The sequence below is a fragment of the Equus caballus genome, chromosome 21 (assembly GCF_041296265.1).
Source record: "Equus caballus isolate H_3958 breed thoroughbred chromosome 21, TB-T2T, whole genome shotgun sequence".
Taxonomy (NCBI): domain Eukaryota; kingdom Metazoa; phylum Chordata; class Mammalia; order Perissodactyla; family Equidae; genus Equus; species Equus caballus.
The window spans coordinates 27,276,280-27,294,250 of record NC_091704.1 but is presented as its reverse complement, the minus strand read 5'-3'; the positions used below and the strand labels follow the sequence as shown (position 1 = coordinate 27,294,250).

Here is a 17,971-nt window from a genome sequence, read left to right as displayed (position 1 = left end):
ATCTTCAAATAAACTTCTCATTTCAGTCATATTTCTTAAAATTTCCCCCACCGCCAACTATAAATATTCCTCACTTTAAAAATACTCACAAATAACTCTGACTTGAAAATAACTTATGTTCTACACAGTTAAAGAAAATTCTGGGGGCAGGCCAGTGGCGTAGCAGTTAAGTTCGCACATTCCGCTTCTCAGTGGCCCAGGGTTCGCAGGTTCGCATCCCGGGTGGCGGACATGGCACCGTTTGGCAAGCCATGCTGTGGTAGACGTCCCACATAGAAAGTAGAGGAAGATGGGCACAGATGTTAGCTCAGGGCCAGGCTTCCTCAGTAAAAAGAGGAGGATTGGCAGCAGTTAGCTCAGGGCTAATCTTCCTCAAAAAGAAAAAAAAAGAAAATTCTGGCCCAACTACACTTCACCATCTCCCTGTTTCTCCAACTCAGCCCCACCTGCTTCTGCCCAAAGGGAAGAGGAAGCAGTCTAATATATATTACTTTATGAAAAGCTAAAAGAGAAGCAATATGTTCTTCCTTTGGTCCTCGCCACTGAACTCTTCTCCAAAATTACTGAGAAAAATATGATTGAGAGTCTAGAACCCTGGTGCTCTGTGTAAAATCCTGTAAGTGTGGTATGATCAGGAATCAAGCTAGGCAGGATTTGGTCTTTAGAAATAAAAGTCATTCACTTAATCTTGGGTCAATACTTTAAGAATGGTCAAAGTAGACCTATTTTGAGTTGAAAACTGTTCTCTGAAGCCCTAAGCGATGTTGCCCAACAGGAGGTAAAAACTTTCAGTGATGCCTGAGGCAAGAAACCAGTTTGATACTGCCTATCTAAAACCAAAGGCTTTTACATTCTAGACATTTTATATTTGTGAATTCAGTCTGATTTTGCCTTTCAAAGAAACCAAAGAAATCTGTCCTCATTTGATAGCTTCTCTGAATTTGAAGTAATTGCTCCACTGAACCACCTCATGCCACATATCAAAACAAAAGACAAATACTAGAGAACAGCTCCATAAATGAAGAGGTCAGTAACTGGAAAAGGTCTACACTGGAGAATAAAGATGGGGAAACTGACCACAACAGTGCAAACCAATGAGATTTCTGGAATATATGAACTGAATAACACACTTTCAAAACTGTTCTCTCTCAGAAGATGAGATTCATATGAAACCTATTAAAACAGAGAATAAAAAGAAAAAACCACATAAGAACAGTAGGGAGAGGAAATGACTTATACAGAGTATCCTTTTTACCTGCTTCAGTTTCTTCTTCTTCTCTTTGCTGGAGAGTTTGGCGTCTGTGATGACGTCCTCCAATAAGGCTGCCAACGGTTCCTGAGAGCCGTATGCTCTTTGGTATTCAAATTCCTCTGGACTGATTTGACGGCAAAATGATGGGGCAGACAAGGTGATATCCATATCGGCTCCAGGGTATTTTATCTGAGGCAAAAGGATTAGCAGTAAAAGGAAAAAGTATATTTTCAAATAAATTATAAAAATTAGATACGATCAAGTACAACATATCTCCTATGAAGAATACCATGCCATTCCATAATTTAATTGAGGAAAACTCTATATTAAAAAGTAAAAGTGTTTCCGTAACTTCAAAAAAATATCACTTAAAGCCACAGTTTTAAATATGAGATTTTTACCTTTTTAAACCTAAGCCATTTTAATAAACAAAAAATCTTGAGCCCTCTGTTAGTAAGATCTAAAACTGAAATATAAACTAAACATGTTGACTAAAATGATTCAAAACAGTGAAAATGTTGAACATTTTAGTCCAATGCTCCCTCCCTCGGAGATGGACAGAGGTGCACACTGAGCTCAGCTGCTATGTAGCGAGACCACTGCAACCACCTCCTAACACATTCATAGTGAGAATCAAGGCAAGAAACAACTATGCAGACACGGCACAGGGCTAAAGGGAGAAGGGAGCAGGCAAGAAGAAAAAAGATATGAGGACCTGTGAATAAATGAGCATTCATAAAAAATATTTAGTTTCAGAGTCCAAGAGGTTCACCTTCTCAAAAATATAGCACCCACTGTTCTTCTGTAGTAGAGAAAATTCCTACTACATTAACTTCTTTGGTTTAAGGTTGGTTGTTTTTTTTTTCCAGAAGCTACATTTAAAAATAGTTACGTTGCCAAGAGGGGTGATTACATTAAGTACACTCCATGCCTCAACATCAGTTTACCAGGTCAATTAGAGACAACCTAAGAGAGAGAAACCAGAACCTTAAGGGAAAGGGACATACACAGGACACTTCCTTTTTCATTTGAGGCAAGAAGGGCAGGAAAGGGTCGGAATAAAGGATGAGGTCCAGGCACAGTGTGACAACCAGAGGCCCAGGACATAAGAAAAACACTGGACACTAAGATAAAAGGGCGCAAGAGGAAGAAGAGGGTTACAGACAAGATTGACAGAAGGTTGGTGTCAAAATAATGCCTACTCACAACTTATCCATGCCAGGGTCAGCCCTGAAACTGCCCTATACAATTCACCAGAACAGTCCAAGGGACACTTCTCTTTCAGAGAAGCACTGACCTAAACGTGGTATGATGTAGGAGCCGAGTGGCCTGTGTGGGTGGCTCTGAGGGATAAGCAAACAACTGTTTGGCAATTCTGCTGAGTCCTTGTAAAAGAAGAAACATAATTGGACAACTGAGTAGTTACTGATTTTATTCAGTGTCATCACAGTGCATCCTTACAGGACCATGTGGATCTACAGTTAAATTCATCATCATAGCACATCCTTATGATCTCCACCTCACAGCACAGGGCCCAGCTATAAGCTGCGGCAATATATGCCTGTGCTCTGTGAACACACAAACCTAGCAAGTGTATGGAGCAGCATAGTTATTGCTATCGCTTTTCCTTGCAGAAATTCAGTGAAGTATTTCTTTTCTGTTTTATACTTTTTTTAAGTTTGGCTCATAAAAATGTCAGGGGGGAATTAAATTAAAATAGTAGTTAAGATTACACTTTTAACTCATTAAAATGGCAAAGGTATGTATGTATATTAAGGACAATACCCAAAGTAGGCAAAAGTGCAAAGAAATAAACACTTTCTTATACCACTGATGGAACATAAATCGGAACAATTATTCTAACGGGAAATTTGACAATCTGCAAATAATACTTAAAATACATTCATGGCCTTCAACCATGCAACGCTGCTCCTACGTAATTTATTCTTAGAAAACAATCACTAAAAAAAGAAAAGAAAGAAAAAGGAAGAAAGAAAATAATCACCAATCAACCAAAAAAAAAATCTAGCTATAAAAATATTTACTGTTAGAGGGAGTGATGTCAGTACCATGGCAGAGTAAGCTGTTCCCTTAGTCTCTCTCCACTAAGACACAATGAAAAGGACATTCATAAACCAGCAGAGGACATTCACACAACACAATAGACATCTGAGAGATCCATGCAGCCACACATCTGAAGGTTGGGGTGCTAGACACCCCCAGAAGGCAGTGGAAGGAGGCAAGTGGGTCTTTTCTCTCTCCCCACTGGGAGATAAAGGGCACAGGACCTTGCACGGCAGCCAGTACACAACTCTGACAGGACAAGGGGGAAAAAGCTGCCCTCCGCGGATATGCTTTCACTCTCAGAGTTGCCTCCCAGCCCGCAGGAATGCTCCACACTGATGAGGCTAACCAATTACAGATGTGGCCCCACCAAAGCGAGCAGCCCAGGCAGGCAGACAGTGAGAGCAGAGTGGGAGCATGTGGGATTGTGCACATGAAAGAAAGTGCCCCGCCTGCCTGGTGCAGCAGCTCATCTGGATGGCCAGAGCACCTATGCCTATGTGTGTGACCCACCAGGCAGCAGCAACCAGCGGACAAATGCAGATGGGCCCTCTTGGCACAGCTTCCAAAGGAAAGGAATAAGTGCCAGGGGTCACAGCAGGATCAGAAAACAGCTCCTGCCCACCTCAGTAATGGCAGGTGGAACCTGCAACCAGATACTACCACTATGCAATGGCAACAGTCCACGACATCAAATACTATGAAGAGGTATATTAACACTCCAGACCAGAAGGAAAATGACAAGTACCCAGAAATCCATCCTGAAGCCACAGAAATTTACAATGTAAATGACAGAGAATTCAAAATAGTTATCATAAAGAAACTCAGTGAGTTACAAGGAAACTCAGAAAGACAATTCAATGAACTCACAAATAAATTTAATGAACAGAGGGAATTCTTCACAAAAGAAATAGAAACTCTAAAAAAACAAAATCAGAAATCTTGGTGATGAAGAACATAATGAAGGAGATAAATAAAAATCTGGAGTCCTTAAAAAACAGAGCTGATTTATGGAGGAGAGAATTAGTACTTTAGACGACAGGAATATAGAAATGCTTCAGATGTAGGAGGAAAGAGAACTAAGACTAAAAGAAATGAAGAAATTCTCTGAGAAATATCCAACTCAATTAGGAAACGCAACATAAGGATTATAGGCATTCCACAGGGCGAAGAAAGGGTGAAAGGAGCAGAGAGTTGATCAAAGAAATAATAGGTAAGAATTTCCCAAACCTGAAGAAGGAGCTGGAATTACACATAAATGAAATTAACAGAACTCCTAATTACATCAATGTAAAAAGACCTTCTCAAAGGTATATATTAGTAAAACTAGCAAAAGTCAATGACAGAAAAATATTAAGGGCAGTAATGTGGAAGAAATAACCTACAAAGGAACCCCTATCAGAGATTCTGCAGATTTCTCAGCAGAAACCATACAGGCTAGGAGAGAGTGGAATCATATATTCAAAATTCTGAAAGACAAAAACCTTCAGCCAAGAACATTCCATCTGGTGAAAACATCCTTCAAATATGATGGAGAAATAAAAACGTTCCCAGATAGACAAAAGCTGAGGGAGTTCATTGCCACAAGACCCCCTGCACACAAGAAATGATCAAGAAGGCCCTCATACCCGAAAAAAAAGGAAAGGGTTTACAAACCTTGAGCAAGGAGACGAATAGACAAACAAAATCAGAAAATTACAGCTCTCTATCAGAACAGGTTGGCAAACACTTAATTATAGCATTAAAGATAAAGGGAAGGAAAGCATTAAAAAAGAAGTATAATCACTTCATTTAAATCACAACTTATAAAATGGAATAAGTTGTGACAACAATAAAGAGGAAGCAGATGGAACCTGTTTAGACTAAGGAAATAAGAGGCCATCAGAAAATGGACTATCTCATCTAAGATGATACAAACCTCATGGTAACCACTAAACAAAACATCAGAACACAGACACAAATGATAAATAAAGAGAAAACTGTGAAAAGTGTCATAGAGAATCACCAAACTGAAATGGCAGCTGGAAATACACAGGACAAGAAAAAAAGGAAACACAGAACAACTGGAAAACAAGTGATAAAATGGCAGCATTAAACCCTCATATATCAATAATCACTCCAAATGTAAATGGATTGAATTCTCCAACCAAAAGACACAGAGTGGTGAGAAGGATTAAAAAACAAGACCCAGGATTATGTTGCCTCCAGGAAACACATCTTACCTCTAAAGGTAAACACAGGCTCAGAATAAAGAGATGGAAGACAATACTCCAAGGCAAAGGGAACCAAAAGAAAGCAGGTTGTGCCATATTTATATCAGACAAAATAGACTTCAAGATAAAAAAGGCAATGAGAGACAAAGAGGGGCAGGAAATAATGATAAAATGGACACTCCACCAAGAGGACATAACACTTATAAATATATATGCACCTAAGAGAGGAGCACCAAGGTACACAAAGCAACTATTAACAGACCTAAAAGGGAAATTAACAGCAACACAATAATAGTAGGGGACCTCAACACCCCACATACATCAATGGACAGATCATCCAGATAGAAAGTCAACAGAGAAACAGTGGAATTAAATGAAAAACTAGAGGAGATGGACTTAATAGATATATTTAGAACACTCCATCCAAAAACAGCAGAATACACATTCTTCTCAAGTGCATATGGAACATTCTCAAGGACAGACCATATGTTTAGAAACAAGGCAAGCCTCAATAAATTTAAGAAGATTGAAATCATATCAAGCATCTTTTCCTCCAATAATGTTATGAAACTAGAAATCAATTACAAGCAAAAAGCTAGGAAAGTAACAAATACGTTGAGACCAAATAACATGTTACTGAACAACCAATGGATCACTGAAGAAATTAAAGGAGAAATCAAAAAATATATGGAGACAAATGAAAACGAAAACACACCATAGAAACTCATATGGGATGCAGCAAAAGCAGTTCTAAGAGGGAAACTCAAAGTAATACAGACTCACCTTAACAAACAAGAAAAATCTCAAATAAGCAATCTTAAACTACACCTAACAGAACTGAAAAAGAAGAACAAACAAAGACCAAAGTCAGCAGAAGGAAGGAAATAATAAAACTTAGAGAAGAAATAAATGAAATTGAAACCAAAAAAACAATAGAAAGGATCAATGAAACTAAGAGCTGGTTTTTTGAGAAGATAAACAAAATGGACAAATCCTTATAAGACTCACTAAGGAAAAAAAGAGAGAAAGTTCAAATAAATAAAATTAGAAATGAAAGAGGAGAAATTACAACAGAAACCACAGAAATACAAAGAATTATAAGAGAATACTATGAAAAACTATATGCCAACAAATTGGACAATCTGGAAGAAATGGATAAATTCTTTGACTCATACAACCTCTCTATACTGAATCAAGAAGAAATAGAGAATCTGAATAGACTAATCACAAGTAAAGAGATTGAAACGGTCATCAAAAACCTCCCAAAGAATAAAAGTCCAGAACCACATGGCTTCTCTGGAGAATTCTACCAAAGATTCAAAGACTTAATGCCTATCCTTCTCAAACTATTCCAAAAAACTGAAGAAGACGGAACACTTCCTAATTCATTCTACAAGGCTAACACCACCATGATCCCAAAGCCAGACAAGGACAACACTAAGAAGGAAAATTACAGGCCAATATTGCTAATGAACATAGATGCAAAAATCTTCAAAAAAATATTGGCAAACCAATTACAGCAATATATTAAAAGGATCATACACCATGATCAAGTGGGATTTATACCAGGGACACAGGGATGGTTCAACATCCACATATGAATCACTGCAATACACCCCATTAACAAAATCAGAAATAAAAGCCACATGATCATACCAATAGACGCAGAGAAAGCATTTGACAAGAGCCAATATCCATTTATGATAAAAACTCTCAGTAAAATGGGTATAGAAGGAAGTTACCTCAACATAATAAATGCCATAATATGACAAACCCACCAGCAACATCATACTGAACAGGGGAAAATTGAGCCATCTCTCCAAGAATAGGAACAACACAAAGGTGCCCATGCTCACCACTCTTATTCAACATAGTACTGGAGGTTTTGACCAGAGCAATTAAGCAAGAAAAAGAAATAAAAGGTATTCAAATTGGAAAGGAAGAAGTAAAACTCTTGCTGTTTGCAGACAACATGATGCTATATGTAGAAAACCCTAAAGAATCCATCGGAAAACTACTAGAAATAATCAACAACTACAGCAAAGTTGCATGGCACAAAATCAACTTACAAAAATCAGTTGCATTTCTATACTCTAATAATAAACTAACAGAAAGAGAACTCAAGAACACAATCCCATTTACGATCGCAACAAAAAGAATAAAATATCTAGCAATAAATTTAACCAAGGAAGTGAAAAACCCATACAAGGAAAACTCTAAGACATTATTGAAAGAAATCGATGATGACATAAAGAAATGGAAAGATACTCCATGCACACAGATTGGAAGAATAAACATAGTTATGTCCATACTACCCAAAGCAATATACAGATTCAATGCAATCCCAATCAGAATCCCAATGACATTATTCATGGAAACAGAACAAAAAATCCTAAAACTCATATGGGGCAACAAAAGACCCTGAATAGCTAAAGCAATACTTAGAAAAAAGAAGAAAGCTGGATCACAATCCCTAACTTCAAAATATACTACAAAGCAATAGTAATCAAAAGAGCATGGTACTGGTACAAAAAGAGACACACAGATCAACGGAACAGAATTGAAAGCCTAGAAATAAAACGACATGTCTATGGACAGCTAATCTTCGACAAAGGAGTCAAGACCATACAATGGAGAAAGGAAGGTCTCTTCAATAAACGGTGCCAGGAAAACTGGACAGCCACATGCAAAAGAATGAAAGTAGACCATTATCTTTTGCCATACAAAAAGAATCAAAATGGATTAAGGACTTCAAGGTAAGACCTGAAACCATAAAACTCCTAGAAGAAAATATAGGCAGTAAACTCTTTGACATAGGTCTTAGCAGCATCTTTTCGAATACCATATCTACTCAGCATGGGAAACAAAAGAAAAAATAAATGAGACCACATCTGACTAAAGAGCTTCTGCAAGGCAAAGGAAACCAGAAACAAAATGAAAAGACAACCCACCAACTGGCAGAAAATATTTGCAAATCATCTACCTGACAAGGGGTTCATCTCCAAAATATATAAAGAACTCATACAACTCAACAACAAAAAATCAAACAACTCAATCAAAAAATGGGCAGAGGACATGAACAGACATTTTTCCAAAGCAGATATACAGATGGCCAAGAGGCACATGAAAAGATGTTCAACATCACTAATCATTAGGGAAATGCAAATCAAAACTACAATGAGATATTACCTTATACCTGTTGGAATGGCTATAACTACCAAGACAAAGAATAATAAATGTTAGAGAGGACGTGGAGAAAAGGGAACCCTCATACACTGCTGGTGGGAATGCAAACTGGCGCAGCCACTATGGAAAACAGTATGGAGATTTTTCAAAAAATTAAAAATAGAAATACCATATCACCCAGCCATCCTACTACTGGGTATCTATCCAAAGAATTTTAAATCAACAACTCAAAGAGACTTACGCACCCCTATGTTCACTGCAGCATTATTCACAATAGCCAAGATGTGGAAGCAACCCAAGTGCCCTTCTACAGATGAACGGATAAAGAAGATGTGGTATATATATACAATGGCATACTACTCAGCCATTATAAAAAGACAAAATCATCCCATTTGCAACGACATGGATGGACCCTGAAGGTACCATGTCAAGTGAAACAAGCCAGACAGAGAAACACAAACACTACCTGATTTCACTTATATGTGGAAAATAAACAAACACGTGGACAAAGAGAACAGTTCAGTGGTGACCAGAGGAGAAGGGAGTTGGGGAGCGAGCATAAGAGGTAAAGGGGCATGTATATATGGTGACTGACAAATAATAAAGTACAACTGAAATTTCACAATGTTATAAACTATTATGACCTTAATAAAATAATTTTTAAAATACACTAACTGTTATATTGCTTGCAAAATAGAGAAAAAATGTAAACAATCTCACTATGAACCAAAGAAAACCATTTAAATAAACTATGGTAAACCCATATTATGGAATGTTACCAGTAATTATGATATTGTGGAATAACATAAGAATAATGATGATAATAACAATGACAGCAGCTACCAATTGAGGGCTTACTATGTGATAAACATTATTCTAAGCACTTCACATGACTTAAGCCATTCAATCCCCAAAACAACCCTAGGAGTAGGTATTAACTATTATTATCCCACTTTACAGATCAGGAAAGAGATGTCAGGGCAGATGCTGAAGCAAAGACAAGTTATACAATGTGCCCAAGGTCACAGAGCTAACAAAGGGCACATCAGGAATTCAAACACAGTTTAGGTCCCGAGTCTATGCTCTTGGGCACTCTAGTATTGATCAAGAATATTTAATGACGTGGGAAATTTTTCTTGTATTAAGTAAGAGAATGTAACTTAAAAAAGAGATCGAGAGAGCCAGCCCCAGTGGCCTAGTGGTTAAGTTCAGCATGCTCCACTTTGGCGGCCTGGGTTTGGTTCCCAGGTGTGGACTTACACCACTCAACCGTCAGCGGCCATGCTGTGATGGCAGCTCAAATACAGAAAAAGAAAAGAGGAAGATTGGCAGCGGATGTTAACTCAGGGCAAATCTTCCTCACCAAAAACAAAAAGAGGTGGAGGAGACGGAGGGGAAAAACAGAAAAGAAAGAAAGAAAAGAGAGAGAGAAAGAAAGACAGACAGAAAGAAAAGGTACAGAAAAACATCTGAAAGACTGGAATACTGACTGAACATTTGGTGTCACTCTGATGCTTTTTGGTTTGTACTGTCTATATTTTCCAAATTCCTTCAAACTATTAGGTTGATAACTACCAAAAAACAGAAACAATTTTTATCCTAATTTTTAAATTGCACACTGGAAACAGCTGAACAGTTACTGGCTGGAATGCTTTGGGAGGCAGCAGTTCACTGGTCCTCAACTGTGGAGCCTCAGAAAGTGCTTAAGCAAAGAGAGATCCAACCTTCAGAAGCAGCCAGCAGCCCGTCTGCCTGCCTTCACCAAAAGTTCCTGCTCCTGCAGGATGACATACAAACCCCTCTTTGGGGCCCGTGAAACAGTAATATACTACATTTCTGTTGCCTCGTTTTGAAATAACAACAACAACAACAACAATAATAGCTACCTTTCAAAGAGCACCCGCCATATGTCAGCCATTTGTGCTGGGGGTTTTATAGGACAGTATTCTACTCTTCATAACAGCTTTATTGAGCAGGTATAGCCCATTTTAACACTTGAGGAAACTAAAATCCAGAGAGGTTAAAGGACTTGTCCAGAGCCACACAAAGAGGAAAGAGGGGAGCCAGGAGTTTGGCCCAAGTCTTCACCGCTCCAAAGCCATCTTCTTCCACCACACCACGTTTCACAGAAGCAGGATGGCACGGCAGTTAAGAGCACTGATTCTGAAGACAGATTACATCAGTCTGAATCCTGGCTCTGTGACCTCGGACAAGTTACTTAAGTTCTCTGTACCTCAGCTTTCTCATCCAAAAAATACAAATATTAATAGTATCTAGGTCTCAGGGCTATTACGAATCGAGACATGTATTGCATATAAATCATTTCCATCAGGAAGTATATGTAGATTCTGAATAAACTCACTTAAGGAATTTGCAATCAAAAGTATGCAGTAATGATTGACATAAAACCAAGTAGGAGCTCCATAAATTTTCAATAATAATAACAAACACATGTAATGCTTCCTACGTGCCAAGTCCTGTTGTCATGCTTCTAATATAATGCTCATAACATAATGCTTAATTTAATGTTCATAACATAAAGTCCCCAGAAGCCTAGCAAGCTTACGTGACTTCATGCCAGCAATTTTGTAGGGTTGATGATCTCCCTTCTTTACCTGGACTCTCCGCAGATGAGCCACACGCTCCTCTATGGAGGTCTGCAAGGCCACAGGGACTTTCAGAATCTCTTGGTAATTGTCCATCAGAAATGTCACCAGTCTAGCAGCTAATAACTCATCCAAGTCGACTTCATCCTTGGAACACAAGATGCAGCGGGAAAATGTCTGAACCATCTAAAAAAAAAAAAAGCAGGGGGGTGTAAACAAACACAGATGAGGTTTTTGTCCCCCCTACTTGGAACTGAGTGCAATCTAATTTGCAAAAAGTAAATGTGACTAGTCAGTAAGAAATGCCCAGAGCACAGGGAGCACATCCTCCCTGGCACTGGCCACACCTGGTCATCTCAGATGGGCTGACCTTCTCACCAACCAGCATGAAGAGAATGTGCATCTCATCTCACAGAGACTTAGCAGAGATACTCATCTGACCAGCTTTTAAAGGCACCCCTTCTACAGACAATTTTAAATATATATTTAAACAAACTTTGAAAATTATTATCATCACTATGACTTGGAGCATGTAGCACTTTTAAGTTCAAAGTACTTTATAGCCATTTAGTCTAATAATATCTAATTTCATTATTGATTTTTTTAAAAATCTGCTAGCATACTCTGTGTGCCTCCACTGTTATATTTTTTCCTAGTTAACTGATATTTTCTCTAGGATTTTGCATGTACATTTGATAACCACCTTTGAACAAAACCATGAGACTCTACAAGAAGTGCATTAAGTGATGAGACTCTCTCTATGGTAAGCAGAAATACAAAGAATCTTACAGCAGCTGCTTCCATAGAACTCATATTAACTACTCCACTCAACACTATCCTTTGGATGGACTTTTTTTTTTTTGCTTTTCCTACTAATTTTATTGCTGGCAATCTTATTTCAAAACCTATAAGCATAAAATCACATAATTCCATTTTATAAGACTTCATTTTACCCATACACTGCAGACAATAATTTACCTTCACTCACATCCATGTGGACAGAAAGACACACAGAGATTCTTTATCTGGAGACTAAGGACCCCAGGGAATCAGTGAATGCCTTGAAATTGTATGCAAAATTTGACACATGCATTCTTTTGGGGAAAAAGTGCAAAGTTTTCTTCAGCTTTTCAAAAAGGTCCATTAGCCCCCCTACCCATCCACCCACCCTAAAAAAAGGTCAAGAATCACTCTACCAGGCAGTGAGTACTCCTCTGATCTTACTCCACACTTCTAAAGCTGGGCCAATGGACCCCCAGGGGTACACAGAGGGTCACCAGGATACAGAAAGGATGTACATCCCCATGAAGCATCACTTTTGCTCCAAGACTTTTTTTGAGGAAAACTAAGAAATTTTGCTAGTAAGTAATTCTAAACATAAACCCTATTTTAAAATATATGCTGATATTATGAAGTAGAATTCAAAATTAGCGTATGTTTTTAAGCAAAATTGAGAGTATTTTAAGAAATGCCCTCACTCGTGGACCCTAGATCATACCCTGAGAGATACAAGTTCTCTCTCTGCTTCCAAGTTGTCTGGTCCAATTTCCTATTTTACTTCTTCCTTCTTTGTTCCATTATATACGCTGCACCCCTCCTACTGGTTCTGCTAACAAAGGCTTTGCCACTCTTTTTGTCCTGGAGGACAGAATGTCATTTTCTTAAGACCACTTATCCTTTCTGTCCATCTTTCCTTCTCCTTGTGTTAACAGTGGGCAGGATGCAGCAGAGATCTCAACACTCAGAGTGCACCCCTATGCACTCGTTACTTTTCAGTAGGTTCTTTAAGACACTAAAACCAAAAGCACAATACCAGTCTGGGTGGATTCCAAGCCACAGCTCTTTAAGTAAGCCTGTCTTGTACCTTCATCTGGTTACCCTTTACTCAGGTGAATTTTATCCCCAAAACGCAAGTCATGCTAGATGTTAGAAATCAACCTACCAGTGTTCGGGTGCCAAAGCCATCACACAGAGGTGGCATCTCCTTATTTAAGCAGATCCTTGTCATCATCCTCATCAGCAGCTGTAACTTTCTCCTATTTTCAGGTGGCAGGAGAAGGCAGCAAATCTGAAATGCTTCGATGGCCATTTTCTCTTTCTGTAACAAACCTGATTTGGAAAAAAAAGTTTCTAATCTTTTAAAATCTACAGCCTACTTGACTCTATTATGTTCACATATTTACAAAATATATATCACTAAAATTATATAAAACACGTTCACATATTCAACTATACTGGGCCAATCGATCATAGATCCACTGTCACTCACAAGTCAGCACAGAAAATACAAACCATCAACTAGAGATAACAAATGCATAGAACAAATACAGTCATTTCCTCCTCCCACACCCTTCACAGATAAAACTAAATTTTCATAGCATTCTTTCCCACTGAAACAAGAGGAGTCAGGTTAAGCCCAACCTAACCCTTAACACTCACACTGTCAATAGGCCTAGGACAGCATGAGCAAGAACATGAATGTGCCATCACTGCCCTGAATTCTCCCCCTTGTATTATTTCCTCATGAGGAGCTGGGTCACCATCTTGCATAACTCTTATAGAATAAATAATAGGACTCATGCTCCTATAGTCAGTCCACTCACCAACAGCTCCATTTCTTTCTAAATAACACCTGTCAAATAACCCTTCCTCCCACTTAAGCTGTTTTTTCTAACTAGGTGTGCTGATTCAATCATGTCACATGCCATCCTTCCTGACCCAGTAAGATTTTGCTAAATACTAGGGTATTCTAATATTGTGTTCTCTTCAACTATATTTGTCCCCGGACACACCCCTATCCAAGTCTGCTAAAGAGACGAAACTGCTTTCACCAATTTATTGACCCATATCCAACCTTTCCAAGTTCCCACTGGTCTCTGACTTGGAGGCAAACTATCTTTTACACTCAATAAAAATTTTCTGACGATGTATGCTATGCCAGGAACTCTGCTAGGTCCTGGAAATACAGAATACGCCAGGTCCCTTCCTTTGCAGTGCGTATGCACTGCGAGAAGGAGAGCCCTTCTGCAAGGGGCATGTTAGGGGAATTCTAAGTCATTCAATATGACTGCAGCATAGGCCGTGAGGGCGAGGGCATGGTATAGAAGTGAAACCAAAAACACCGGCAGAGATGAGATCTTGGAAGGCCTTGAATGCCAGACTAAGGAGCTTGGGTTTGATCTCAAAGGCATGGATGTGTAAGGGAGAAAAAGGGGGGCAGGAGAAGGAAGCTTTTATATACCAAGTTCTGATCCTAGATGTTCACCGGAAATATTGATGCTAATTGTCATCATTATCATCTATATAGATCTGCTTTCAATTCTGTATAATCAAATCCATGGAAAGAAAAAAGGTTTATGACCATATTTTAATTCATTCTTTCATTTATCCATTTATTAAGCCCTGCCTATATTCCAGGAACTACTTTAGGGGAAGACATACAGTGGGGAATAAAACAAAATCTTTGTCTGATCTTCTGGAGCTCCCTTCCCAGTAGATAATAAGCAAAGAGATATATAAATATGATATCAGGTGGAAAAATGCTATGAATCAAAATAAAGAAGGAAAGGAGCAGGGGAATGGTGGGAAAACACTTCTAGTGTTTCAGGAAAGGTCTCTCTAAGGAGGTGACGTTTGAGCAGAGATCTGAAGCAAATGAGAGTAAGCCAGAGAAATATCGGAGAGACAAACTGTCAAAGTAGAGGAAATAGCCATTACAAAGACTGTGATGTGGGAATACGTTTGAAGTGTTTAAGGAACAGCAACGAGGCCAGTGTGAAGAGAGAGGACTATGTCACGAATTTTCAACTCAGAAATGAGGTTAGAGGGAAAACTAAAAGCCGGATGACACAGAACCTTGTAGACTATCCTTAAGACTTCTGGTTTTACTATAAGTGACTTGAGAAGCCATTGGAGGGTTCCCGGCAGCAAGTCATTTGATCTGAATTACGTATAGAGAACAGATTGTAAGGGGGTAATGGGGAGGAAGGAAGGCGCGAGACATGACGATGGTCCAGATGAGGTTTAGCAGTTGGAACTGATAAGAATTAATTAAATTCTAGATCTATTTCTCCACAAAGCTTTCTACTTTTTCCATGAAGCCCTCTATCACATTGGGCCACAAATCCCTTCTTTTTCGAAATTATAAACACCTTTGGAGAGTCAGATTTTACCTTATCTTATTATGTTTCATGTGTATATTGTTTTATGAATGAGACTGAAAGCTAATTGAAAGCATAAGGCTTTTCTTTTGGCAAGCCCTTTTCCTAGTATAGTCCATGCACCACATAACAATGTTTTGGTCAATGAGGGATGGCATATACGATGGTGGTCCTATATTAGTACCATACAGCCTAGGTATGTAGTAGGATATACCATCTAGGTTTGTGTAAGTACACTCTGTGATGTTCGCACAATGACGACATCGCCTCACAATGCATTTCTCAGAACGCATCCCCGTCGTTAAGCAATAAGGCATATGAATAAATATCTGTTCATCAGTAGAATATTACATGGCTATTAAAAGCAGTAATTTTTGAAGTTATGCAACAATATTTACAGTACAATATTTAAGAAAAAATCACAATAGTAAATTTTATTAAAAAAATAAAGTATTAAAAAGGAATCTATAAAGAATCAAAGTACATCACAGTTATAAAATAATCACCAATTTTTTTACTTTCAAACTTCTTTCTTAAGATACTGTTAAACTAATACATAAAAATTACATCCATCCAATCTTTTCAAAAAAAAATTCTATTACTAAATTCTAAACTTCCAGTTGCTTGCATGAAAAAAGCCAAACTTGGAGTTAGCCATGATTTCAGGATTTGAGTGAGAAGGCACAGGTAAATCTATCTCAGGAGTTTATTTACACAAACCTACACACTGAGAGATGAAAGGCCACCCGGGACTCACAAATATCCCAACAACTCACTGTCCCCATGAGACTCCTCGTTCCTCCCTTCTGCCACTGATCCCACCTGAGACCCCTTGCAATTGCCTCCAACTGTCAACCTTGCCACCTCCTGTGAGACAGAAGCCATGCTACCAATCCCCTCCTCCCTTAAATCCAATCTAACCTCCCCACAGCACCCTGCCTCTGGCAGCACAGGAGCCTCCATCAGCAGCTTGAATGGAAAGAAGTTCTTACTGCAAAATATTGAAGAATGTGGAAGGAGGAGGAGCTGCTTATCCCCAAAGCTCAAAGAGGAGCATAAAAGGATGAGGTTCCTAACACTCCCAGCTGGAGCCTTTTACCAGAGGGAGAAAAACCCCATTGTAAGGCCTGGCTAGCTCTGTAATACCACGAGATTTGAACTACAGCTAAGCGACATAATGAATTGAGCAGGATTCTGTAAGTTGATCTTGCAATTCAGCCATCCTTCACAGCACTGCTCCTTGGGATAGTGGGGAGGGAGAGGAGGAGCGGAACCTTTTGAGTTCCATGCCCCTACTTTGAAAGGTTTAGAATATGATCTATCATTCTGATACAATTTTCATATAAAATTGACAGATTAATTTGTTTTTGTCTCCCAAAAGTTATAAAAATTGGACTCCCATATCCCTTACCTGCTCTATTTTTCTCCGATTATACATCATCACCTCCTAAATACCAGAGAATTTATTTATTACGTTACCTACTGTTGTCTCCCCTCTGCCCCACTGCAACATACACTTCAGATGGGCAGGATTCTTGTCGGTCTTGTTTATTGATATACTGCCAATGGCTAGAAGAGTACCTGGTACATCATAGGTGCTCAATAAATATTTTCTTTGGTGAACGTACAAAGGAACGAATACATGAATGAAGGGATGAGAATGACCCATCCCTTGGTGGGAGTGGAGCCAGAATATCTGGGTTCTTAGCTCCCACTGATTGCTTCTCCTTGAACAAGTCACTTAACCTCCACGAACTCAACAGTACTTAACTCAACTTAACCTCCCACTAACTCAACAGTAAATGTGAACAGTCACAAAAACAAGCCAATGCACTGCATTGGGGGATCCATGGGCTACAAAGGGGAGCCCGAGTGATTTAAAGTTTCAATAGCACTGATCACAGCTACTACAACTACTACATTAAAGCACTGAAACTAATATCAGGGAGAAAATGTGATGTGAATCAGAAGCAACTTCGGCTAGATTTTCTTTAAAACCTGGTTAAGGAATGTACTATGCACTGGTAAACAGATATGAATTTGGCTCTAGGCCTCCATGATGAGAAAGCAGGTGAAATTCCACAATGTCCCAACATAGCTACATTATTGAGAAATAAATCATTTAAGAACCTGCCCCCCCCAAACCCTAATTGCCTAAACAGTTGCATAACCACATTACATACTATGGAAGAAAACAAAAACATCTGTAAATACCATCCATATATAATGTTTTGTCAAATCCTACTGTGCATAATTCAGAAAGCCTCTCACAGTTATTATTCTGTGGGTCATTGGAAGATTTTCACACCTGCATTATGTTTACATGCAAAGAGATATATCTGGCTCCCTGATATTAGAAGGTCCTACAACACTCTTAAACTTTTCTTGACTTTTTAGCTGAAAGAATGCGGATGCCTTCATCAGCATCAACAAGAGAACTATCACACCAGTTGGCAGCCATATGATAGCTAGCCCCCTGCTAACCTAAAG

The 17,971-nt window shown here is 38.8% G+C and overlaps 1 protein-coding gene across 1 annotated transcript in view; it reads right to left on the bottom strand.

The window, feature by feature from the left end:
- DEPDC1B (DEP domain containing 1B) overlaps positions 1-17,971 on the bottom strand; it is an 89,800-nt gene that overhangs the window by 1,269 nt on the left and 70,560 nt on the right. Inside the window, exons 8-10 of the mRNA XM_001492737.6 lie at positions 13,264-13,430; positions 11,331-11,507; positions 1,256-1,441 (exon numbers count right to left, since the gene is read on the bottom strand). Of these exons, the coding sequence (XP_001492787.2) occupies positions 1,256-1,441; positions 11,331-11,507; positions 13,264-13,430 (530 nt within the window). The remainder of the gene's footprint in view (positions 1-1,255; positions 1,442-11,330; positions 11,508-13,263; positions 13,431-17,971) is intronic.